Source organism: Pseudophryne corroboree, chromosome 5 (assembly GCF_028390025.1).
Source record: "Pseudophryne corroboree isolate aPseCor3 chromosome 5, aPseCor3.hap2, whole genome shotgun sequence".
NCBI classification, from domain to species: domain Eukaryota; kingdom Metazoa; phylum Chordata; class Amphibia; order Anura; family Myobatrachidae; genus Pseudophryne; species Pseudophryne corroboree.
Window position 1 is genome coordinate 283,681,392 of NC_086448.1, and position 25,448 is coordinate 283,706,839.

A 25,448-nucleotide genomic window follows, 5' to 3' on the forward strand; every position below is an offset into this window, starting at 1 on the left:
CCTAAAGGGAAATACGTTTGTTTCTTCACCGTCGACACTGAAATCAGTGTCCGTGTCTGTGTCTGTCGACCGACTGAGGTAAAAGGACGTTTTAACGCCCCTGACGGTGTTTGAGACGCCTGGACAGGTACTAATTTGTTTGCCAGCCGTCTCATGTCGCCAACCGACCTTGCAGCGTGTTGACATTATCACGTAATTCCATAAATAAGCCATCCATTCCGGTGTCGACTCCCTAGAGAGTGACATCACCATTACAGGCAATTTGCTCCGCCTCCTCACCAACATCGTCCTCATACATGTCGACACACACGTACCGACATATAGCACACACACACAGGGAATGCTCTGATAGAGGACAGGACCCCACTAGCCCCTTGGGGAGACAGAGGGAGAGTTTGCCAGCACACACCAAAGCGCTATATTTTACAGGGATAGCCTTATAATAAGTGCTCCCTTATAGCTGCTTTTATAAAATCACAATTTCGCCAAATTTTGCCCCCCCTCTCTTGATTTAACCCTGTTTCTGTAGTGCAGTGCAGGGGAGAGCCTGGGAGCCTTCCTGACCAGCGGAACTGTGTGAGGAAATGGCGCTGTGTGCTGAGGAGATAGGCCCCGCCCCCTTTTCGGCGGGCTCGTCTCCCGCTTAAAAATGGATTCTGGCAGGGGTTAAATATCTCCATATAGCCCCGGAGGCTATATGTGAGGTATTTTTTGCCAAAAAAAGGATTTTCATTGCTGCCCAGGGCGCCCCCCCCCCCAGCGCCCTGCACCCTCAGTGACTGCCGTGTGAAATGTGCTGAGAGCAATGGCGCACAGCTGCAGTGCTGTGCGCTACCTTAAGAAGACTGAGGAGTCTTCTGCCGCCGATTCTGGACCTTCTTCTCTTTTCAGCATCTGCAAGGGGGCCGGCGGCGAGGCTCCGGTGACCATCCAGGCTGTACCTGTGATCGTCCCTCTGGAGCTAATGTCCAGTAGCCAAAGAAGCCAATCCATCCTGCACGCAGGTGAGTTCACTTCTTCTCCCCTAAGTCCCTCGATGCAGTGATCCTGTTGCCAGCAGGACTCACTGTAAAATAAAAAACCTAAGCTAAACTTTTCTAAGCAGCTCTTTAGGAGAGCCACCTAGATTGCACCCTTCTCGGCCGGGCACAAAAACCTAACTGAGGCTTGGAGGAGGGTCATAGGGGGAGGAGCCAGTGCACACCACCTGATCCTAAAGCTTTACTTTTTGTGCCCTGTCTCCTGCGGAGCCGCTATTCCCCATGGTCCTTTCAGGAACCCCAGCATCCACTAGGACGATAGAGAAAACAGGACACACACACCGTCGACAGTAAAACTTTATTTCATACGTCGACACACACATACTTACCTATGTTCACACGCCGACATCGGTCCTCTTCTCCATGTAGAATCCACGGATACCTGAAAAGAAAAGATCAATATACTCACCTCAGCCATGGTCCAGAGATAAATCCACGTACTTGGCAAAAAAACAAACCGAACACCCGCTCCATGCCGGACTGAAAGGGGTCCCATGCTGACACATGGGACACCTTTCCACGAATGAGACCTGTCAGTGACAGCTGTCACAGAAAGGTCTCTAAGCCAATCAGGAAGCGCAACTTCGTTGCGCTCACCTGATTGGCTGTGCGCTGTCTGTACTGTGACAGCACATCGCAAAGCCGCTCCATTACTTTCAATGGAGGGAACTTAGCGGCTAGCGGTAAGGTCACCCGCCGGTCAGCGGCTGACCGGCGGGTGACCCCACCGCTACCCGCAAAGTTCCCACCATTGAAAGTAATGGAGCGGCTTTGCGATGTGCTGTCACAGTACAGACAGCGCACAGCCAATCAGGTGAGCGCCACGGAAGTAGCGCTTCCTGATTGGCTGAAGGGACGTCAGTGACAGGAGTCACGTGATGTCCCGGCATTCGGGAGAAAGGGGTCTGATGTGAAAGCATTGGACCCCTTTCTAGTCCGGTATGGAGCGGGTTTTTGCGTTTTTTTTTTTTTTAAACAAGTACGTGGATTTTACTCTCTGGACGTGGATTTATCTCTGGACGCTGGAAGGTGAGTATAATTTTTTCACAGGTACCCTCGGATCGTCGGAGACCGTGGCAGTCGGCGTGTCAACATAGGTAAGTATGTGTGTGTCGGTAGTGTGTAATAAAGTTTTACTATCAAGGTGTGTGTGTCCTGTTTTTATTTGGGTATTTTTTTCCCAGTAGTACTACAGGTACCAGCGGACCCGTTTTTCTCCCGCATGCTGGTACTTGTGGTTCTCCAAGTACCAGCTTGCGGGGGAGGCTTGCTGGGACTTGTAGTACTGCTGGAAAAAACAATATCTTTTTATTATCACAAAAGGCTATCAGCCCCCCCATCCGCAGCCCATTGGATGGGGGGGGACAGCCTCGGGCTTCACCCCTGGCCCTTGGGTGGCTGGGGGGGGGGGCCCCTTGATTGAAGGGGTCCCCACTCCCCCAGGGTACCCCGGCCAGGGGTGACTAGTTGGATATTTAATGCCACGGCCGCAGGGCACGGCATAAAAGTGACCCCCGGCTGTGGCATTATCTGTCCAGCTAGTGGAGCCCGATGCTGGTGTTAAAAATACGGGGGACCCCTACTCTTTTTGTCCCCCGTATTTTTGGCACCAGCACCAGGCGCAGAGCCCGGTGCTGGTTTTAAAAATACGGGGGATCCCTGGCCAATTTTTCCCCTGCATTTTTAGAACCAGGACCAGCTCGATGAGCCCGAGGCTGGTTATGCTTTGGAGGGGGGACCCCACGCCATTTTTTTTCGGGTTTTTCACGTTTTTTTTACCGTTTTTTAAAATCGCGGCAAAATCCGCCAATTTTCGCCCGCGACTCTGGCGAATCCGTTTTTCATTGAATATGGTGAATTCCGGAAGCCACCTTCCGGGATTCACCTGTCGAATTGAGTCGAATTAAAAAACGGCGAAAATTGCCGCGAATTCGACCGCAATTGCATATACCCCTATATCTGTCCCACTCATGAAAATAGAAGTTGTGATCTCTTGGGGACAGCTAGTATGCTGGAGATGACCTGAGTTATTCTGTGAAGCCCCCACGGCAGAAATCTAAAATTCGCTTGCGTAAGTGAGTAGGGTTTCTGTAAGTTTTATTTCCTTTTCATTTATTGAGATTGCTGTATTCTGTGTGTTTTTAAAATATTCTTAATAATCTTTGTAACCTTTTTCTAACCAAAAGCTCTGAAGTATTCTTGAAATTAAAATCCTAATTTTAGTTCTGATTTCTGTTGTTCTTATGAACTCAACGCCTGTGTGGCTCACGCCTAACTATTTTTCTAAGTATTGCAGTGTGTGTGTGACAGGTAAAGCTAAAGACGCCTGCAACGTCCGTAATACGTTGAAAAGTCTTTGCTGGTGGCAGCTGAAAGCATTTAAGTAATCCCGTGTGTCAAAAGTGACCCCATACGTCGCATGTGGCAGTTCTCAAATTGGAGTATTTGTGGAGTTGGCCGACAGCGTCGTCACAACCGGTCTCCGAGATATACCTGCAGCTGTTTAGGCAGATTTCAGAATGGTCTCAATCTTCCTATCCCCGGGGTTCTTCATGGTAAAGGAGCCCGGCGCAGGGAGTACCGCCTTCTTAGAGAGGCGAGAGACAGACTTCTGCAGCCGGGGATTCTTCCCAGAATTTTCTGCCTTCAGGTGCAAAAGGGAAAGTATGAAAAAAACCTTTTGACACCTGATATTTCTTATCTGGATTTTTCCAGGCTAACTTAAATAAGTCATCTAATTCTTTAGAATCAGCGATGGTGACACTCTGTTTTGTGTGAGGAAAAACGACTGCTGTGTTGCAGTGTCCTCTAGAGGGAGTTTTAACACATCCTGTATAGCCAGAATGAGGGATTCAATACCCGGTGTAGGAGTGGAGTCCCCACTTACAGGGTCTACATCGACCCCATCCTCCTATATATCATCATCAGAGTCTAATAGTAATGCAGGTAATGCACATTTTTGTGGACCTGCAGCAGAGAGGGGGGAATGGGGAACATCAGCCCTAGCAGCTAAATTTGCAACAGCCTGCTGCAATTCTTGCATTTTATGGGCATCTGCAGTGAGCCGAGATGACACATCAGACATCATAGTTTTGATGGCACCGAGCCAGGGAGGCTCCTGATCCTCCCCAACCGTCTCCTCAATGTTTTGTGAGGAATGACTACATTGTTCACAAGAAATGGAGCCAGAATAAAGTGGGGAGGACCTGGTGTTACACACACTGCATAACTTGTGTTTTACCATGATGAAAGTAATACACCAACATATACATACAATACAGACAATATAATGCAAGCCTGCTTCACTGTATGTGAGAGGAGACAGAGAGAAGGCACCAGCACACCCAAGCTATAAAGCCTCAGTGAGGCTGCTAGCTGCAACTCAGTGAAACACTGCATTTACATATCTAACTTCCTTAATGGGATGTAGGAATGTGCACAATAGCGGCTCTCCCGAGTAAAGGTGGGTACACACTAATAGATATATCTGGAGGTCAATTGATCTGCAGATATATCTATGGACGGTTTGGGCAGTGTGCTGTGCATACACACTGCCCGATCCGTCGGGGACGGACGTCATGAACTGGGCGGGCGTGTACACACGCCCGCTCAGTTCAGCTGTCAATCCCCGCCGGCTGCCGCAGCATGTGTACGGGCGACCAGATGGTCGCCCGTACACACACAGCGATGTGCCAATATATCGGTAGATATATTGGCAGTCGGCTGTGCTGCGGAGCCAACGCGATAGTTCTGTGAACGACGGAGTTTACAGACATATCGCCCGTACACACTGGCCGACGGACCCACGATATACTGGCCGTTCAATAGAACGGCCGATATATCGGCCAGTGTGTACCCACCTTTACACCCTGTACCAGTGATAGAGCGTGTCCCAGCGTCTGGAGGAGCTGTGTGAGACTGCTGCTGCTGTGCAGAGGAAGGCACCAAAATGCAGCTGAGCACACTGAGGTAGCTCCGCCCCCCCCCCCCAATAGCGCCAGAGCTACGGATAGCTTTATACTGGCAAAGTCTCCCAAAAGTGTTTACGACGTCACACAAGTGTTAGGTTAAGCCACCGCTAGCCAGTTTACACAGGGTGCTTTAGCGGGTCACCCCCAGGAGGGTTCCGTATGCCTCCCCTGCGTGTCAGCTGCTAATTGAACCAGGGGACCCCCCCCCCTAGCGGGGCCCCCCGGTCTGGACTCGACACGGTTGTCACCTTCAGGTTTAAGTTAGGGGTGTGCGGCGATTGCTACAGCTAAGGTGCAGTGCCCTGCTGAACAAACAACCTCTCAGGACAGTGGTCCTGCAGCGGGGAAGCGGCTCGGACACCTCACCTAACTCCCATGGCGCAGGTATGCTGTTGCCCAAACAGCAAACCGAAAATAATAAAAGTTTGAAAGAAAACTGAAGAAAACTCTGGAGCTTGCAGAGTGTGCATCCTCTCCTGAGGGCACTTTTTTTTTTAAACTGCCGGTGGGAGGGGAGGAGCCAGCACACCCAGTTGAAGAAAATTAAAGTGCACTGGCTCCTTGGGACCCAGTCTATACCCCATCGTACTAATGTGTCCCCAATATACCTTATGGATGCTAGAGAAAAATACTTTGTGCCCATTTCAATGAGCAACAGAAGTGTTGAATAGGATTAAAGTTCCCAGTTCATAAAATAAACTGAATCTAGATATATGAAAGGCAAAAAAGGAGATCGTCTAATCACAAATCTCTTAAACCACAAGGCCTACAATCTTGAAACTTTGCAGGTAGCTTCTCCTTGGGTCCAAGGTACTTGCTAAGAACCGGTTTTAAAAAGGTCACTGTTCATCCACAGAAATCACCAGTTATATAGTGGAAGGAGCAGGGTCCCCAGCAGCAGAAAATAAGAATTTACTTACCGATAATTCTATTTCTCGGAGTCCGTAGTGGATGCTGGGGTTCCTGAAAGGACCATGGGGAATAGCGGCTCCGCAGGAGACAGGGCACAAAAAGTAAAGCTTTATGATCAGGTGGTGTACTGGCTCCTCCCCCTATGACCCTCCTCCAAGCCTCAGTTAGGATACTGTGCCCGGACGAGCGTACACAATAAGGAAGGATTTATGAATCCCGGGTAAGACTCATACCAGCCACACCAATCACACCGTACAACCTGTGATCTAAACCCAGTTAACAGTATGATAACAGAGGAGCCTCTGAAAGATGGCTCCCTACAACAATAACCCGATTTAGGTAACAATAACTATGTACAATTATTGCAGATAATCCGCACTTGGGATGGGCGCCCAGCATCCACTACGGACTCCGAGAAATAGAATTATTGGTAAGTAAATTCTTATTTTCTCTATCGTCCTAGTGGATGCTGGGGTTCCTGAAAGGACCATGGGGATTATACCAAAGCTCCCAAACGGGCGGGAGAGTGCGGATGACTCTGCAGCACCGAATGAGAGAACTCCAGGTCCTCCTTAGCCAGGGTATCAAATTTGTAGAATTTTACAAACGTGTTCTCCCCCGACCACGTAGCCGCTCGGCAGAGTTGTAATGCCGAGACCCCTCGGGCAGCCGCCCAAGAAGAACCCACCTTCCTTGTGGAGTGGGCATTTACCGATTTTGGCTGTGGCAGGCCTGCCACAGAATGTGCAAGCTGAATCGGACTACAAATCCAGCGAGCAATAGTCTGCTTAGACGCAGGAGCGCCCAACTTGTTGGGAGCATATAGTATAAACAGTGAGTCAGATTTCCTGACTCCAGCTGTCCTTGAAATGTATATTTTTAAAGCTCTGACAACGTCCAACAACTTGGAGTCCTCCAAGTCGCTTGTAGCCGCAGGCACAACAATAGGCTGGTTCAGATGAAATGCTGACACCACCTTAGGGAGAAAATGCGGACGAGTCCGCAGTTCTGCCCTGTCCGAATGGAAAATCAGATATGGGCTTTTGTAAGATAAAGCTGCCAGTTCTGACACTCTCCTGGCCGAAGCCAGGGCTAGTAGCATGGTCACTTTCCATGTGAGATATTTCAAATCCACATTTTTTAGTGGTTCAAACCAATGAGATTTGAGAAAGTCCAAAACAACATTGAGATCCCACGGTGCCACTGGAGGCACCACAGGGGGCTGTATATGCAGTACTCCCTTAACAAAAGTCTGGACTTCAGGAACTGAAGCCAATTCTTTCTGAAAGAAAATCGACAGGGCCGAAATTTGAACCTTAATAGATCCCAATTTGAGACCCATAGACAATCCTGATTGCAGGAAATGTAGGAATCGACCCAGTTGAAATTCCTCCGTCGGAGCACTCCGATCCTCGCACCAGGCAACATATTTTCGCCAAATGCGGTGATAATGTTGCGCGGTTACTTCCTTCCTTGCTTTAATCAAGGTAGGAATGACTTCTTCCGGAAAGCCTTTTCCCTTTAGGATCCGGCGTTCAACCGCCATGCCGTCAAACGCAGCCGCGGTAAGTCTTGAAACAGACAGGGACCCTGCTGAAGCAGGTCCCTTCTCAGAGGTAGAGGCCACGGATCCTCCGTGATCATCTCTTGAAGTTCCGGGTACCAAGTCCTTCTTGGCCAATCCGGAGCCACTAGTATCGTTCTTACGCCTCTTTGCCGTATAATTCTCAATACTTTTGGTATGAGAGGCAGAGGAGGAAACACATACACCGACTGGTACACCCAAGGCGTTACCAGCGCGTCCACAGCTATTGCCTGCGGATCTCTTGACCTGGCGCAATACCTGTCCAGTTTTTTGTTGAGGCGAGACGCCATCATGTCCACCATTGGTCTTTCCCAACGGGTTACAAGCATGTGGAAAACTTCTGGATGAAGTCCCCACTCTCCCGGGTGAAGGTCGTGTCTGCTGAGGAAGTCTGCTTCCCAGTTGTCCACTCCCGGGATGAACACTGCTGACAGTGCTATCACATGATTCTCCGCCCAGCGAAGAATCCTTGCAGCTTCTGCCATTGCACTCCTGCTTCTTGTGCCGCCCTGTCTGTTTACATGGGCGACTGCCGTGATGTTGTCCGACTGGATCAACACCGGTTTTCCTTGAAGCAGAGGTTCTGCCTGGCTTAGAGCATTGTAGATTGCTCTTAGTTCCAGAATGTTTATGTGAAGAGACGTTTCCAGGCTCGACCACACGCCCTGGAAGTTTCTTCCTTGTGTGACTGCTCCCCAGCCTCTCAGGCTGGCGTCCGTGGTCACCAGGATCCAATCCTGTATGCCGAATCTGCGGCCCTCCAATAGATGAGCACTCTGCAACCACCACAGAAGAGATACCCTTGTCCTTGGAGACAGGGTTATCCGCTGGTGCATCTGAAGATGCGACCCTGACCATTTGTCCAGCAGATCCCTCTGGAAAACTCTTGCGTGGAATCTGCCGAATGGAATTGCTTCGTAAGAAGCCACCATTTTTCCCAGGACTCTTGTGCATTGATGTACAGATACCTTTCCTGGTTTTAGGAGGTTCCTGACAAGCTCGGATAACTCCTTGGCTTTTTCCTCCGGGAGAAAAACCTTTTTCTGAACCGTGTCCAGAATCATCCCTAGGAACAGCAGACGTGTTGTCGGAATTAACTGGGATTTTGGAATATTCAGAATCCACCCGTGCTGCTTTAGCACTTCTTGAGACAGTGCTAGTCCCATCTCTAGCTGTTCTCTGGACCTTGCCCTTATTAGGAGATCGTCCAAGTATGGGATAATTAATACGCCTTTTCTTCGAAGAAGAATCATCATCTCGGCCATTACCTTGGTAAAGACCCGAGGTGCCGTGGACAATCCAAACGGCAGCGTCTGAAACTGATAGTGACAGTTCTGTACGACGAACCTGAGGTACCCCTGGTGTGAGGGGTAAATTGGAACGTGGAGATACGCATCCTTGATGTCCAAGGATACCATAAAGTCCCCTTCTTCCAGGTTCGCTATCACCGCTCTGAGTGACTCCATCTTGAACTTGAACTTTTTTATGTACAGGTTCAAGGATTTCAGATTTAGAATAGGTCTTACCGAGCCATCCGGCTTCGGTACCACAAATAGAGTGGAATAATACCCCTTTCCTTGTTGTAAAAGGGGTACCTTGACTATCACCTGCTGAGAGTACAGCTTGTGAATGGCTTCCAAGACCTTCACCCTGTCGGAGGGGGACGTTGGTAAAGCAGACTTCAGGAAACGGCGAGGTGGAGACGTCTCTAGTTCCAACCTGTAACCCTGAGATATTATCTGCAGGATCCAGGGATCCACCTGCGAGTGAGCCCACTGCGCGCTGAAATTCTTGAGACGACCCCCCACCGCCCCCGAGTCCGCTTGAGAAGCCCCAGCGTCATGCTGAGGCTTTTGTAGAAGCGGGGGAGGGCTTCTGTTCCTGGGAAGGAGCTGCCTGTTGCAGTCTCTTCCCCTTTCCTCTGCCTCGTGGCAGATATGAATATCCCTTTGCTCTCTTGTTTTTAAAGGAACGAAAGGGCTGCGGCTGAAAAGTCGGTGTCTTTTTCTGTTGGGGAGTGACTTGAGGTAAAAAGGTGGATTTCCCGGCTGTAGCCGTGGCCACCAAATCCGATAGACCAACACCAAATAACTCCTCCCCTTTATACGGCAAAACTTCCATATGCCGTTTTGAGTCCGCATCACCTGACCACTGTCGCGTCCATAAACTTCTTCTGGCCGAAATGGACATAGCACTTACCCGTGATGCCAGTGTGCAAATATCCCTCTGTGCATCACGCATATAAAGAAACGCATCCTTTATTTGCTCTAAAGACAGTAAAACATTGTCCCTATCCAGGGCATCAATATTTTCAATCAGGGACTCTGACCAAGCTACCCCAGCACTGCACATCCAGGCTGTCGCTATAGCTGGTCGTAGTATAACACCTGTATGTGTGTATATATACTTTTTTGGATATTTTCCATCCTCCTATCTGCTGGATCTTTAAGTGCGGCCGTCTCAGGAGAGGGTAACGCCACTTGTTTTGATAAGCGTGTGAGCGCCTTGTCCACCCTAGGAGGTGTTTCCCAGCGCGCCCTAACCTCTGGCGGGAAAGGGTATAAAGCCAATAACTTCTTTGAAATTAGCAGTTTTTTATCGGGGGCAACCCACGCTTCATCACACACCTCATTTAATTCATCTGATTCAGGAAAAACTATAGGTAGTTTTTTCACACCCCACATAATACCCTGTTTTGTGGTACCTGTAGTATCAGCAATATGTAACGCCTCCTTCATTGCCAAAATCATATAACGTGTGGCCCTACTGGAAAATACGGTTGATTCGTCACCGTCGCCACTGGAATCAGTGCCTGTGTCTGGGTCCGTGTCGACCGACTGAGGTAACGGGCGTTTTACAGCCCCTGACGGTGTTTGAGGCGCCTGGACAGGTGCTGATTGATTGTCCGGCCGTCTCATGTCGTCAAACGACTGCTTTAGCGTGTTGACACTATCCCGTAATTCCATAAATAAAGCCATCCATTCTGGTGTCGACTCCCTAGGGGGTGACATCCCCATATTTGGCAATTGCTCCGCCTCCACACCAATATCGTCCTCATACATGTCGACACACACGTACCGACACAGCAGACACACAGGGAATGCTCTTAAAGAAGACAGGACCCCACTAGCCCTTTGGGGAGACAGAGGGAGAGTTTGCCAGCACACACCAAAAGCGCTATATATGACAGGGATAGCCTTATAATAAGTGCTCCCTATATAGCTGCTTTAATATATATAATTTTGCCACAATTTTGCCCCCCCTCTCTTGTTTTACCCTGTTTCTGTAGTGCAGTGCAGGGGAGAGCCTGGGAGCCTTCCTGACCAGCGGAGCTGTGTGAGGAAAATGGCGCTGTGTGCTGAGGAGATAGGCCCCGCCCCCTTTTCGGCGGGCTCGTCTCCCGCTCTTTAACGGATTCTGGCAGGGGTTAAATATCTCCATATAGCCCCCGGAGGCTATATGTGAGGTATTTTATGCCAAAAAATAGGTTTACATTGCTTCCCAGGGCGCCCCCCCCCAGCGCCCTGCACCCTCAGTGACTGCCGTGTGAAGTGTGCTGAGAGCAATGGCGCACAGCTGCAGTGCTGTGCGCTACCTTAAGAAGACTGAGGAGTCTTCTGCCGCCGATTCTGGACCTTCTTCTCTTTTCAGCATCTGCAAGGGGGCCGGCGGCGAGGCTCCGGTGACCATCCAGGCTGTACCTGTGATCGTCCCTCTGGAGCTAATGTCCAGTAGCCAAAGAAGCCAATCCATCCTGCACGCAGGTGAGTTCACTTCTTCTCCCCTAAGTCCCTCGTTGCAGTGATCCTGTTGCCAGCAGGACTCACTGTAAAATAAAAAACCTAAGCTAAACTTTTCTAAGCAGCTCTTTAGGAGAGCCACCTAGATTGCACCCTTCTCGGCCGGGCACAAAAACCTAACTGAGGCTTGGAGGAGGGTCATAGGGGGAGGAGCCAGTACACACCACCTGATCATAAAGCTTTACTTTTTGTGCCCTGTCTCCTGCGGAGCCGCTATTCCCCATGGTCCTTTCAGGAACCCCAGCATCCACTAGGACGATAGAGAAAGTTTATTTAGGAGATGCATAACATGTCAGGCAGGACAGGGCTGCATGTGACAGTGGCAGTGACGATGTCAGGAGGGGAATGGAGGTAGCACGAACCCACACACAGAAAGTTATATTGTGGAAGTAGCAGGGTCCCCCAGCAGCACAGAGTATATCAGGAGATGCATAATGTGCTGCGCTGTAAAAGAAACTGTAAATAAATAGATAATTTCACAGGAGCACAGACATGATATGAGGAGGGGAATAGAGGCAGCAGGAAGCCACAGACAGAGTTGTATAGTAAGAGGAGCAGGGTCCCTTGGGGGACCAAAAAGGAATCCGGACACTACACAAAGTGGGTCAGGGAAGCAAGATATGCCTATATACTAGATCTCCAACGTAAATTAACGAGCAACTATAATTCTAATTTACCATCCTCATCCTGTAGCAAAGCACAGGTATTCAGCTAGTGCTTAATATATTTGATTTGTAAGGCTCCCCAGCACCACAGGAATTCTTTATAACAAAGACAAAAGAGGGTAGAGGAGTTAAAAATATTTCAGGCAGCTGCCCCCTTGGTTCCATAAATGTATTCCTATTCCGCCCCACCCATTGAAACCATTACTCAAGACAAATATTTTACATTTTCAGTTGAAGTTTTTATAGCTTACATTATATGCACAATGTGCATACTGTACATCTTTCTTTTCTTGATTTTATGTTGCTGAAAACTTGTTTACTATAGAGCATGAGTGGACATTTATTCAGTTTTGGAGTCACTTAGTAAGTTTTTGTAAACTGTTCAGGGCTACAAATAAAATAATTTGTATTTATAATAGCCATCAATCAAATGGTCATGGCATTTGTTGCACCTAGCTGTTTTCAGAAGGTACTATATAATTAGAAATATGAATGCTAACACCAGAAGGAAAGTGAGACTTAACGGCTACCATTTAATAGCATGGTACAAAATGCTAAAATATCAGACTTTAGCTTATAACAGTCTAATATACTAATTAATTAACAAAAATCCTTAAATGTTAAAAAATGTTATACTAATCATATTTGTTTTTCCCCATTATGTAAAGTATAATGATTTATTATTTTTTTTTACTCCAGCCACTGGCCATAATAAAATAAGATTTTACTCACCGGTAAATCTATTTCTCGTAGTCCGTAGTGGATGCTGGGTACTCCGTAAGGACCATGGGGAATAGACGGGCTCCGCAGGAGACTGGGCACTCTAAAGAAAAGATTAGGTACTATATCTGGTGTGCACTGGCTCCTCCCTCTATGCCCTTCCTCCAGACCTCAGTTAGGGAAACTGTGCCCGGAAGAGCTGACATTACTAGGAAAGGATTTGGAATCCAGGGTAAGACTCATACCAGCCACACCAATCACACCGTACAACTTGTGATAATTATACCCAGTTAACAGTATGAACAACAACTGAGCCTCATTAAACTGATGGCTCAGAACAAAAAAAACCCTATAGTTAAGCAATAACTATATACAAGTATTGCAGAATTCCGCACTTGGGACGGGCTCCCAGCATCCACTACGGACTACGAGAAATAGATTTACCGGTGAGTAAAAGCTTATTTTCTCTGACGTCCTAGTGGATGCTGGGTACTCCGTAAGGACCATGGGGATTATACCAAAGCTCCCAAACGGGCGGGAGAGTGCGGATGACTCTGCAGCACCGAATGAGCAAACTCAAGGTCCTCCTCAGCCAGGGTATCAAACTTGTAGAATTTTGCAAATGTGTTTGATCCCGACCAGGTAGCAGCTCGGCAAAGTTGTAAAGCCGAGACCCCTCGGGCAGCCGCCCAAGAAGAGCCTACCTTCCTCGTGAAATGGGCTTTGACTGATTTAGGATGCGGCAGTCCAGCCGCAGAATGTGCAAGTTGAATCGTGCAACAGATCCAGCGAGCAATAGTCTGCTTTGAAGCAGGAGCACCCAGCTTGTTGGGTGCATGCAGGATAAATAGCGAGTCAGTTTTTCTGACTCTAGCCGTCCTGGAAACATAGATTTTCAGGGCCCGGACTACATCCAGCAACTTGGAAGCCTCCAAGTCCCAAGTAGCCGCAGGCACCACAATAGGTTGGTTCAAATGGAACACTGATACCACCGAAGGGAGAAAATGGGGACGAGTCCTCAATTCTGCCCTGTCCATATGGAAGATCAGATAGGGGCTTTTGCATGACAAAGCCGCCAATTCTGACACACGCCTAGCCGAAGCCAAGGCCAAAAGCATGACCACTTTCCACGTGAGATATTTCAACTCCACGGTCTGAAGTGGCTCAAACCAATGTGATTTTAGGAAATCCAACACAACGTTGAGATCCCAAGGTGCCACTGGGGGCACAAAAGGGGGCTGAATATGCAGCACTCCCTTAACAAACGTCTGAACTTCAGGCAGTGAAGCCAGTTCTTTTTGAAAGAAAATAGACAGGGCCGAAATCTGGACTTTAATGGATCCCAATTTTAGGCCCATAGTCACTCCTAACTGTAGGAAGTGCAGAAAACGACCCAGCTGAAATTCTTCTGTTGGGGCCTGCATAGCCTCACACCAAGCAACATATTTTCGCCATATGCGGTGATAATGTTTTGCTGTCGCATCCTTCCTAGCTTTTATCAGCGTAGGAATGACTTCAACCGGAATGCACTTTTCCATCAGGATCCGGCGTTCAACCGCCATGCCGTCAAACGCAGCCGCGGTAAGTCTTGGAACAGACAGGGCCCCTGCTGTAGCAGGTCCTGTCTGAGAGGCAGAGGCCAAGGGTCCTCTGAGATCATTTCTTGTAGTTCCGGGTACCAAGTCCTTCTTGGCCAATCAGGAACGATGAGTATAGTTCTTACTCCTCTCTTTCTTATTATCCTCAGTACCTTTGGTATGAGAGGAAGAGGAGGGAACACGTAAACCGACTGGTACACCCACGGTGTCACTAGAGCGTCCACAGCTATCGCCTGAGGGTCCCTTGACCTGGCGCAATATCTTTTTAGCTTTTTGTTGAGGCGGGACGCCATCATGTCCACCTGTGGCCTTTCCCAACGATTTACAATCAGCTGGAAGACTTCTTGATGAAGTCCCCACTCTCCCGGGTGGAGGTCGTGTCTGCTGAGGAAGTCTGCTTCCCAGTTGTCGACCCCCGGAATGAACACTGCTGACAGTGCCTGCACGTGATTCTCCGCCCAACGAAGAATCCTGGTGGCTTCTGCCATCGCCACCCTGCTTCTTGTGCCGCCCTGTCGGTTGACATGGGCCACTGCAGTGATGTTGTCTGACTGAATCAGCACTGGTTGGTCTCGAAGCAGAGGCTCCGCTTGGCTTAGGGCGTTGTATATGGCCCTTAGTTCTAGGATATTTATGTGCAGACAAGTCTCCTGACTTGACCACAGCCCTTGGAAGTTTCTTCCCTGAGTGACTGCCCCCCAACCTCGGAGGCTTTCATCCGTGGTCACTAGGACCCAGTCCTGTATGCCGAACCTGCGGCCCTCGAGGAGGTGAGCCCTCTGCAGCCACCACAGAAGAGACACCCTGGCCCTGGGGGCCAGGGTGATCAGCCGATGCATCTGAAGATGCGATCCGGACCACTTGTCCAACAGATCCCACTGAAAAATCCTGGCATGGAACCTGCCGAAGGGAATGGCTTCGTATGACGCCACCATCTTTCCCAGGACTCGCGTGCAGTGATGCACAGACACCTGTTTTGGTTTCAGGAGGTCCCTGACCAGAGTCACGAGCTCCTGAGCCTTCTCCTCCGGGAGAAACACCATCTTCTGGCCTGTATCCAGAATCATGCCCAGGAAGGGCAGACGCTTCGTAGGGATCAGCTGCGACTTTGGAATATTAAGAATCCAGCCGTGCTGCCGCAACACTTCCTGAGAGTGTGCTACGCTGATCAGTAATTGCTCCCTGGACCTCGCCTTTATGAGGAGATAGTCCAAGTATGGGATAATTGTAACTCCTTGCTTCCGAAGGAGCACCATCATCTCCGCCATCACCTTGGTAAATATTCTCAGTGCCGTGGACAGGCCAAACGGCAGCGTCTGGAATTGGTAATGACAGTCCTGTACCACAAACCTGAGGTACTCTTGATGAGGCGGATAAATGGGGACATGCAAGTAAGCATCCTTGATGTCCAGAGACACCATGAAATCCCCCTCTTCCAGACTTGCAATGACCGCTCTGAGCGATTCCATTTTGAACTTGAATTTCCTCAGATAAATAAGAATTTACTTACCGATAATTCTATTTCTCATAGTCCGTAGTGGATGCTGGGGACTCCGTCAGGACCATGGGGAATAGCGGCTCCGCAGGAGACAGGGCACAAAAGCAAGCTTTTAGGATCACATGGTGTGTACTGGCTCCTCCCCCTATGACCCTCCTCCAAGCCTCAGTTAGGTACTGTGCCCGGACGAGCGTACACAATAAGGAAGGATCTTGAATCCCGGGTAAGACTCATACCAGCCACACCAATCACACCGTACAACTTGTGATCTGAACCCAGTTAACAGTATGATAACACAGAAGTAGCCTCTAAAAAAAGATGGCTCACAACAATAATAACCCGATTTTTGTAACAATAACTATGTACAAGTATTGCAGACAATCCGCACTTGGGATGGGCGCCCAGCATCCACTACGGACTATGAGAAATAGAATTATCGGTAAGTAAATTCTTATTTTCTCTAACGTCCTAGTGGATGCTGGGGACTCCGTCAGGACCATGGGGATTATACCAAAGCTCCCAAACGGGCGGGAGAGTGCGGATGACTCTGCAGCACCGAATGAGAGAACTCCAGGTCCTCCTCAGCCAGGGTATCAAATTTGTAGAATTTTACAAACGTGTTCCCCCCTGACCACGTAGCTGCTCGGCAAAGTTGTAAAGCCGAGACCCCTCGGGCAGCCGCCCAAGATGAGCCCACCTTCCTTGTGGAATGGGCATTTACAGATTTTGGCTGTGGCAGGCCAGCCACAGAAAGTGCAAGCTGAATTGTACTACAAATCCAACGAGCAATAGTCTGCTTAGAAGCAGGAGCACCCAGCTTTTTGGGTGCATACAATATAAACAGCAAGTCAGACTTTCTGACTCCAGCCGTCCTGGAATTATATATATATATATATATTTATTTTCAGGGCCCTGACAACGTCTAGCAACTTGGAGTCCTCCAAGTCCCTAGTAGCCGCAGGCACCACAATAGGTTGTTTCAGGTGAAACGCTGACACCACCTTAGGAAGAAACTGGGGACGAGTCCGCAGTTCTGCCCTGTCCGAATGGAAAATCAAATATGGGCTTCTGTAAGACAAAGCCGCCAATTCTGACACTCGCCTGGCCGAGGCCAGGGCCAACAGCATGGTAACTTTCCATGTGAGATATTTCAAATCCACAGATTTGAGCGGTTCAAACCAATATGATTTGAGGAATCCCAACACTACGTTGAGATCCCACGGTGCCACTGGAGGCACAAAAAGGGCTGTATATGCAATACTCCCTTGACAAATGTCTGGACTTCAGGAACTGAAGCCAATTTTTTCTGGAAGAAAATCTACAGGGCCGAAACTTGAACCTTAATGGACCCCAATTTGAGGCTCATAGACACTCCTGTTTGCAGGAAGTGCAGAAATCGACCTAGTTGAAATTTCTTCGTGGGGCCTTCCTGACCTCACTCACGCAACATATTTTCACCACATGTGGTGATAACGTTGTGCGGTCACCTCCTTCCTGGCTTTGACCAGGGTAGGTATGACCTCTTCCGGAATGCCTTTTCCCTTAGGATCCGGCGTTCAACCGCCATGCCGTCAAACGCAGCCACGGTAAGTCTTGGAACAGACATGGTACTTGCTGAAGCAAGTCCCTTCTTAGCTCCCGAGGCCATTAGTCCTCTGTGAGCATCTCTTGAAGTTCCGGGTACCAAGTCCCTCTTGGCCAATCCGGAGCCACGAGTATAGTTCTTACTCCTCTACGTCTTATAATTCTCAATACCTTGGTTATGAGAAGCAGAGGAGGGAACACATACACCGACTGTAACACCCACGGTGTTACCAGGACATCCACAGCTATCGCCTGAAGGTCTCGTGACCTGGCGCAATACCTGTCCCGCTTTTTGTTCGGGCGGGACGCCATCATGTCCACCTTTGGTCTTTCCCAACGGTTCACAATCATGCGGAAAACTTCCCGATGAAGTTCCCACTCTCCCGGGTGGAGGTCGTGCCTGCTGAGGAAGTCTGCTTCCCAGTCGTCCACTCCCGGAATGAACACTGCTGACAGTGCTATCACATGATTTTCCGCCTAGCGAAAAATCCTTGCAGTTTTGCCACTGCCCCCTGCTTCTTGTGCCGCCCTTTCTGTTTACGTGGGCGACTGCCGTGATGTTATCCCACTGGATCAATACCGGCTGACCTTGAAGCAGAGGTCTTGCTAAGTTTAGAGCATTATAAATTTGCTCTTAGCTCCAGTATATTTATGTGGAGAGAATTCTCCAGACTTGATCACACTCCCTGGAAATTTTTTCCCTGTGTGACTGCTCTCCAGCCTCTCAGGCTGGCCTCCGTGGTCACCAGCATCCAATCCTGAATGCCGAATCTGCGGCCCTCTAGAAATGAGCACTCTGTAATCACCACAGGAGAGACACCCTTGTCCTTGGATATAGGGTTATCCGCTGATGCATCTGAAGATGCGATCCGGACCATTTGTTCATCAGATCCCACTGAAGAGTTCTTGCGTGAAATCTGCCGAATGGAATCGCTTCGTAATAAGCCACCATTTTTACCAGGACTCTTGTGCAATGATGCACTGACACTTTTCCTGGTTTTAGGAGGATCCCGATTAGCTCGGATAACTCCCTGGCTTTCTCCTCTGGGAGAAACACCTTTTTCTGGACTGTGTCCAGAATCATCCCTAGGACCAGCAGACGTGTCGTCGGAACAACTGCGGTTTTGGAATATTTAGAATCCACCCGTGTTATCGTAGAACTACTTGAGATAGTGCTACTCCGACCTCCAACTGTTCTCTGGACCTTGTTCTTATCAGGAGGTCGTCCATTTTCTTTGAAGACGAATCCTCATTTCGGTCATTACCTTGGTAAGGACCCGGGGTGCCTTGGACAATCCAACGGCATCGTCTGAAACTGATAGTGACAGTTCTGTACCACAAACCTGAGGTACCCTCGGTGAGAAAAGGCAAATTTTGGGACTTGGAGGTAAGCATCCCTGATGTCCCGGGACACCATATAGTCCCCTTCTTCCCTTCGCTATCACTGCTCTGAGTGACTCCATCTGGATTTGAACTTTTGTAAGTGTTCAAATATTTCAGATTTAGAATAGGTCTCACCTAGCCTTCTGGCTTCAGTACCACCATATAGTGTGGAATAATACCCCTTTCCTTGTTGTAGGAGGGGTACTGTGATTATCACCTGCTGGGAATACAGCTTGTGAATTGTTTTCAATACTGCCTCCCTGTCGGAGGGAGACATTGGTACAGCAGACTACAGGAACCTGCGAGGGGGAAACGTCTCGACATTCCAATCTGTACCCCTTGGATACTACTTGTAGGATCCAGGGGTCCTGTACTGTCCCAGCGTCATGCTGAGAACTTGGTAGAAGCGTTGGAGGGCTTCTGTTCCTGGGAATGGGCTGCCTGCTGCAGTCTTCTTCCCTTTCCTCTATCCCTGGGCAGATATGACTCTTATAGGGACGAAAGGACTGAGGCTGAAAAGACGGTGTCTTTTTCTGCAGAGATGTGACTTAGGGTAAAAAACGGTGGATTTTCCAGCAGTTGCCGTGGCCACCAGGTCCCATGGACCGACCCCAAATAACTCCTCCCCTTTATACGGCAATACATCTTTGTGCCGTTTGGAATCTGCATCACCTGACCACTGTCGTGTCCATAAACATCTTCTTGCAGATATGGACATCGCATTTACTCTTGATGCCAGAGTGCAAATATCCCTCTGCGCATCTCGCATATATAGAAATGCATCCTTTAAATGCTCTATAGTCAATAAAATACTGTCCCTGTCAAGGGTATCAATATTTTTAGTCAGGGAATCCGACCCAGCCACCTCAGCTCTGCACATCCAGGCTGAGGCGATCGCTGGTCGCAGTATAACACCAGCATGTGTGTGTATACTTTTTAGGATATTTTCCAGCCTCCTATCAGCTGGCTCCTTAAGTACGGCCCTATCTGTAGATGGTACCGCCACTTGTTCTGATAAGCATGTGAGCGCCTTATCCACCCTAAGGGGTGTTTCCCAACGCGCCCTAACTTCTGGCGGGAAAGGGTATACCGCCAATAATTTTCTATCGGGGGAAACCCACGCATCATCACACACTTCATTTAATTTATCTGATTCAGGAAAAACTACAGGTAGTTTTTTCACATCCCACATCATACCCTTTTTTGTGGTACTTGTAGTATCAGAAATATGTAACACCTCCTTCATTGCCCTTAACGTGTGGCCCTAAAGGAAAATACGTTTGTTTCTTCACCGTCGACACTGAAATCAGTGTCCGTGTCTGGGTCTGTGTCGACCGACTGAGGTAAATGGGCGTTTTACAGCCCCTGACGGTGTTTTAGACGCCTGGACAGGTACTAATTTGTTCGCCGGCCGTCTCATGTCTTCAACCGGCTTGCAGCGTGTTGACATTATCACGTAATTCCATAAATAAGCCATCCATTCCGGTGTCGACTCCCTAGAGAGTGACATCACCATTACAGGCAATTTGCTCCGCCTCCTCACCAACATTTTCCTCATACAGGTCGACACACACGTACCGACATACAGCACACACATAGGGAATGCTCTGATAGAGGACAGGACCCACTAGCCCTTTGGGGAGACAGAGGGAGAGTTTGCCAGCACACACCAAAACGCTATAATTATACAGGGACAACCTTTATATAAAAGTGTTCCTCCCTTATAGCATTTAATATATATTCATATCGCCAAATCAGTGCCCCCCCTCTCTGTTTTAACCCTGTTTCTGTAGTGCAGTGCAGGGGAGAGCATGGGAGCCTTCCCACCAGCATTTTTGTGAGGGAAAATGGCGCTGTGTGCTGAGGAGAATAGGCCCCGCCCCCTTTTCGGCGGGCTTCTTCTCCGGAGTTTGTGATATCTGGCAGGGGTTAAATACATCCATATAGCCTCAAGGGCTATATGTGATGTATTTTTCGCCATACAGGTATTATACATTGCTGCCCAGGGCGCCCCCCCCGCGCCCTGCACCCTCCGTGACTGCTGTGTGAAGTGTGCTGACAACAATGGCGCACAGCTGCAGTGCTGTGCGCTACCTGATGAAGACTGAAAGTCTTCTGCCGCCTGGTTCCGGACCTCTTCAATCTTCAGCATCTGCAAGGGGGGTCGGCGGCGCGGCTCCGGGACGAACCCCAGGGCGAGACCTGTGTTCCGACTCCCTCTGGAGCTAATGGTGTCCAGTAGCCTAAGAAGCCAATCCATCCTGCACGCAGGTGAGTTCACTTCTCTCCCCTAAGTCCCTCGATGCAGTGAGCCTGTTGCCAGCAGGACTCACTGAAAATAAAGAACCTAAAAACTTTTTCTAAGCAACTCTTTAAGAGAGCCACCTAGATTGCACCCTGCTCGGACGGGCACAAAAACCTAACTGAGGCTTGGAGGAGGGTCATAGGGGGAGGAGCCAGTACACACCATGTGATCCTAAAAGCTTGCTTTTGTGCCCTGTCTCCTGCGGAGCCGCTATTCCCCATGGTCCTGACGGAGTCCCCAGCATCCACTAGGACGTTAGAGAAATTCAGGGATTTTAAATTCAAGATGGGCCTGACCGAACCGTCCGGTTTCGGTACCACAAACATAGTGGAATAGTAACTCCTTCCCTGTTGAAGGAGGGGAACCTTTACTACCACCTGCTGGAGGTATAGCTTGTGAATTGCCGCCAGCACTACCTCCCTTTCCATGGGGGAAGCTGTCAAGGCCGATTTTAGGTAACGGTGAGGGGGCGTCACTTCGAACTCCAGCTTGTATCCCTGAGACACAATTTGTATAGCCCAAGGATCCACCTGTGAGCGAACCCACTGGTGGCTGAAATGTGGAGCCCCAGCGTCATGCGGTGGATTTAGTGGAAGCTGGGGAGGACTTTTGTTCCTGGGAACTAGCTGCATGGTGCAGCTTTTTTCCTCTACCCCTGCCTCTGGCAAGAAAAGATGCCCCTGACTTTCTTGCTCTTTTGCGAACGAAAGGACTGCATTTGGTCATACGGTGCTTTCTTCGGCTGTGAGGGAACATAAGGCAAGAAATTTGACTTCCCTGCCGTAGCAGTGGAAACTAGGTCAGAGAGACCGTCCCCAAATAATTCTTCACCCTTATAAGGCAAAACCTCCATGTGTTTTATAGAGTCGGCATCCCCTGTCCATTGCCGAGTCCATAAGACCCTTCTGGCAGAAATGGACATTGCGTTTATTCTAGAGCCCAGCAGGCAAATGTCCCTCTGGGTATCGCGCATATATAGGACAGCGTCCTTGATATGTCCCAGGGTCAGTAGAACAGTGTCCATGTCCAGGGTATCTATCTCCTCCGAGAGATTATCAGTCTAAGCTGCTACAGCACTACACATCCAGGCCGAAGCAATTGCTGGCCTCAGTAGAGTACCAGAATGTGTATAAACAGACTTCAGGATAGCTTCCTGCTTTCTATCCGCAGGATCCTTTAGGGCGGCCGTATCCTGAGACGGCAGGGCCACCCTCTTAGATAAGCGTGTCAACGCCTTGTCTACCCTCGGGGAGGATTCCCAGCGTAACCTGTCCGTTGGCGGGAAAGGATACGCCATCAGTAATCTCTTGGAAATTACTACTTTCCTATCAGGGGAATCCCACGCTTTTACACATAATTCATTTAATTCATGTGAAGGGGGAAAAGTCACTTCTTGCTTTTTCTCCCCATACATATAAACCCTCTTGTCAGGGACAGGGTTTTCCTCTGATATGTGCAATATATCCTTCATTGCTATAATCATGTAGCGGATGGCTTTAGTCATTTTAGGCTGCAACTTTGCATCATCGTCATCGACACTGGAGTCAGACTCCGTGTTGGCATCTGTGTCAACCATCTGGGATAGTGGGCGCTTGTTAGACCCTGACGGCCTCTGCATTGTAGGATCAGGCATGGGTTGAGACCCTGACTGTCCCAAGGCTACAGCTTTATCCAACCTGTTATGTAAGGAGCTTACATTATCATTTAACACCTTCCACATATCCATCCAATCAGGTGTCTGCACCGTCGGTGGCACCTCATTCACCTGCACTTGTTCTGCCTCCACATATCCTTCCTCATCAAACATGTCGACACTGACGTACCGACACACCGCACACACACAGGGAATGCTCTGACTGAGGACAGGACCCCACAAAGGCTTTTGGGGAGACAGAGAGAGAGTATGCCAGCACACACCCCAGCGCTATATAACCCAGGGATTACACTGTACCTTAGTGATTACCCAGTAGCTGCTGTTTGTGATCGTTTTGCGCCTAAATTTATGTGCCCCCCCCCTCTCTTTTTACCCTTTTTGCACCTGGATACTGCAGGGGAGAGCCTGGGGAGCGTCTTTCCAGCGGAGCTGTGAAGAGAAAATGGCGCTGGTGTGCTGAGGAAGAAGGCCCCGCCCCCTCAGCGGCGGGCTTCTGTCCCGCTTCTATGTGTAAAAAATGGCGGGGGCTCGAACATCTATCCAGTGCCTGACTGGATATATGTGTTATTTTGCCAAAAGGTACCTTAATTGCTGGCCAGGGCGCCCCCCCCTGCGCCCTGCACCCTACAGTGACCGGAGTGTGCGGGTGTGCTGCGGGTGCAATGGCGCACAGCTGCAGAGCTGTGCGCTACCTTAAGTGAAGACAGGAGTCTTCTGCCGCCGATTTCGATGTCTTCATGCTTCTGCTGCTTCTGTACTTCTGGCTCTGCGAGGGGGACGGCGGCGCGGCTCCGGACGATCAAGGTTAGGTACCTGTGTTCGATCCCTCTGGAGCTAATGGTGTCCAGTAGCCTAAGAAGCGCAACCTAGCCGCAGTTAGTAGGTTTGCTTCTCTCCCCTCAGTCCCACGTAGCAGAGAGTCTGTTGCCAGCAGAAGCTCTCTGAAAATAAAAAAACCTAAACTAAAATACTTTCTTCTTAGCAAGCTCAGGAGAGCCCACTAAAAGCACCCAGCTCTGGCCGGGCACATATTCTAACTGAGGTCTGGAGGAGGAGCATAGAGGGAGGAGCCAGTGCACACCAGGTAGTACTAAATCTTTCTTTAGAGTGCCCAGTCTCCTGCGGCGCCTGTCTATTCCCCATGGTCCTTACGGAGTCCCCAGCATCCACTAGGACGCTAGAGAAATATGTAACCACTACCAACATTAGCCTTGAATATAATACTCCATATAACACAAATATTGCCCGGCCAAAACACGTGCAGGGGTTAAGGGGCCGTAGCCCCTTATGACGGTGTGAAGAGCGCCCGTAGGGCGCGATGAATTGCCTAATATATATTTTCCAAAAAGGCAGGCACTCCCATTCAGTGTATAAATAACGCCAGGGTGCCAGAGAATATAATGGCACTCCATGGTCTTATTCAAAAAATAATTCACACCAGCAGCATTTTCATGCAACGTTTCGGGGTCTTTTATTCCCCATCATCATGTATGTGTTGCTGACGATGGGGAATAAAGGGCCCTGAAACGTTGCATGAAAATGCTGCTAGTGGGAATTCTTTTTTGTATAAGACCATGGAGGGCAGTTTGTTGGTACTTCTATACGAGCCAGTGGCTGGAGAAATAAAAAAAACTTTACATAACAGGAAAATATTAAATTAATCATTTAAAAAATAAATAAATAAAAAACACACAACAACCAAATGACAAATGTGTTAAATAATGCAAACTGGCAAAATGTATGTATGCAACGCTAGTAATATATTATGCTAAATAACGGCTATTTGTATTAATGCTTTGCTTACAAACAGAAATGGTTTAAAAAGAAAAATATATTACCTTACCAATGCCACATCTTGTTAGCATTTCCGCAGCGACACTGCCCACACCACCGACACCCACTACAGCCACGGTAAATGTGCGGATTTTCTAGGTAGAGCATAAAGAATGTAACAATAAGAATGGGAAAAGAAGCTGCTCTGGTATATGGTGGTTGTTAAACGATACAAAGGATAGCTTTGAAGAATACATTGCCGACGATGGTCTTATCACAAATCCCTGTGATTTTGTAGAAAGCAAATATATTAAGAAAAGGGGAAATAATGAAATAAACATAACAAAACTAAAATCTAAAGAAAGACTGCCCATCTTGTGGTCCCCTGCATACCTGGCAACCAAAAAATAAATAAAATAAGAATTTACTTACCGATAATTCTATTTCTCGTAGTCCGTAGTGGATGCTGGGAACTCCGTAAGGACCATGGGGAATAGCGGCTCCGCAGGAGACTGGGCACAAAAGTAAAGCTTTAGGACTACCTGATGTGCACTGGCTCCTCCCCCTATGACCCTCCTCCAAGCCTCAGTTAGGATACTGTGCACGGACGAGCGTACACAATAAGGAAGGATTTTGAATCCCGGGTAAGACTCATACCAGCCACACCAATCACACCGTACAACCTGTGATCTGAACCCAGTTAACAGCATGATAACAGAGGAGCCTCTGAAAAGATGGCTCACAACAATAATAACCCGATTTTTGTAACAATAACTATGTACAAGTATTGCAGACAATCCGCACTTGGGATGGGCGCCCAGCATCCACTACGGACTACGAGAAATAGAATTATCGGTAAGTAAATTCTTATTTTCTCTGACGTCCTAGTGGATGCTGGGAACTCCGTAAGGACCATGGGGATTATACCAAAGCTCCCAAACGGGCGGGAGAGTGCGGATG

The 25,448-nt window shown here is 48.8% G+C and overlaps 1 protein-coding gene across 2 annotated transcripts in view; it reads right to left on the minus strand.

Annotated features, from left to right (window-relative positions):
- The window catches only part of UBA5 (ubiquitin like modifier activating enzyme 5), a 96,013-nt gene that overhangs the window by 43,278 nt on the left and 27,287 nt on the right, over positions 1-25,448 (minus strand). Inside the window, exon 3 of one of the 2 annotated variants that reach the window (XM_063922386.1) lies at positions 24,554-24,643. The exons of the other annotated variant lie outside the window; for it this stretch is intronic. Coding sequence (XP_063778456.1) covers positions 24,554-24,643 — 90 coding nt within the window. The remainder of the gene's footprint in view (positions 1-24,553; positions 24,644-25,448) is intronic. 2 annotated transcript variants of the gene reach the window in all.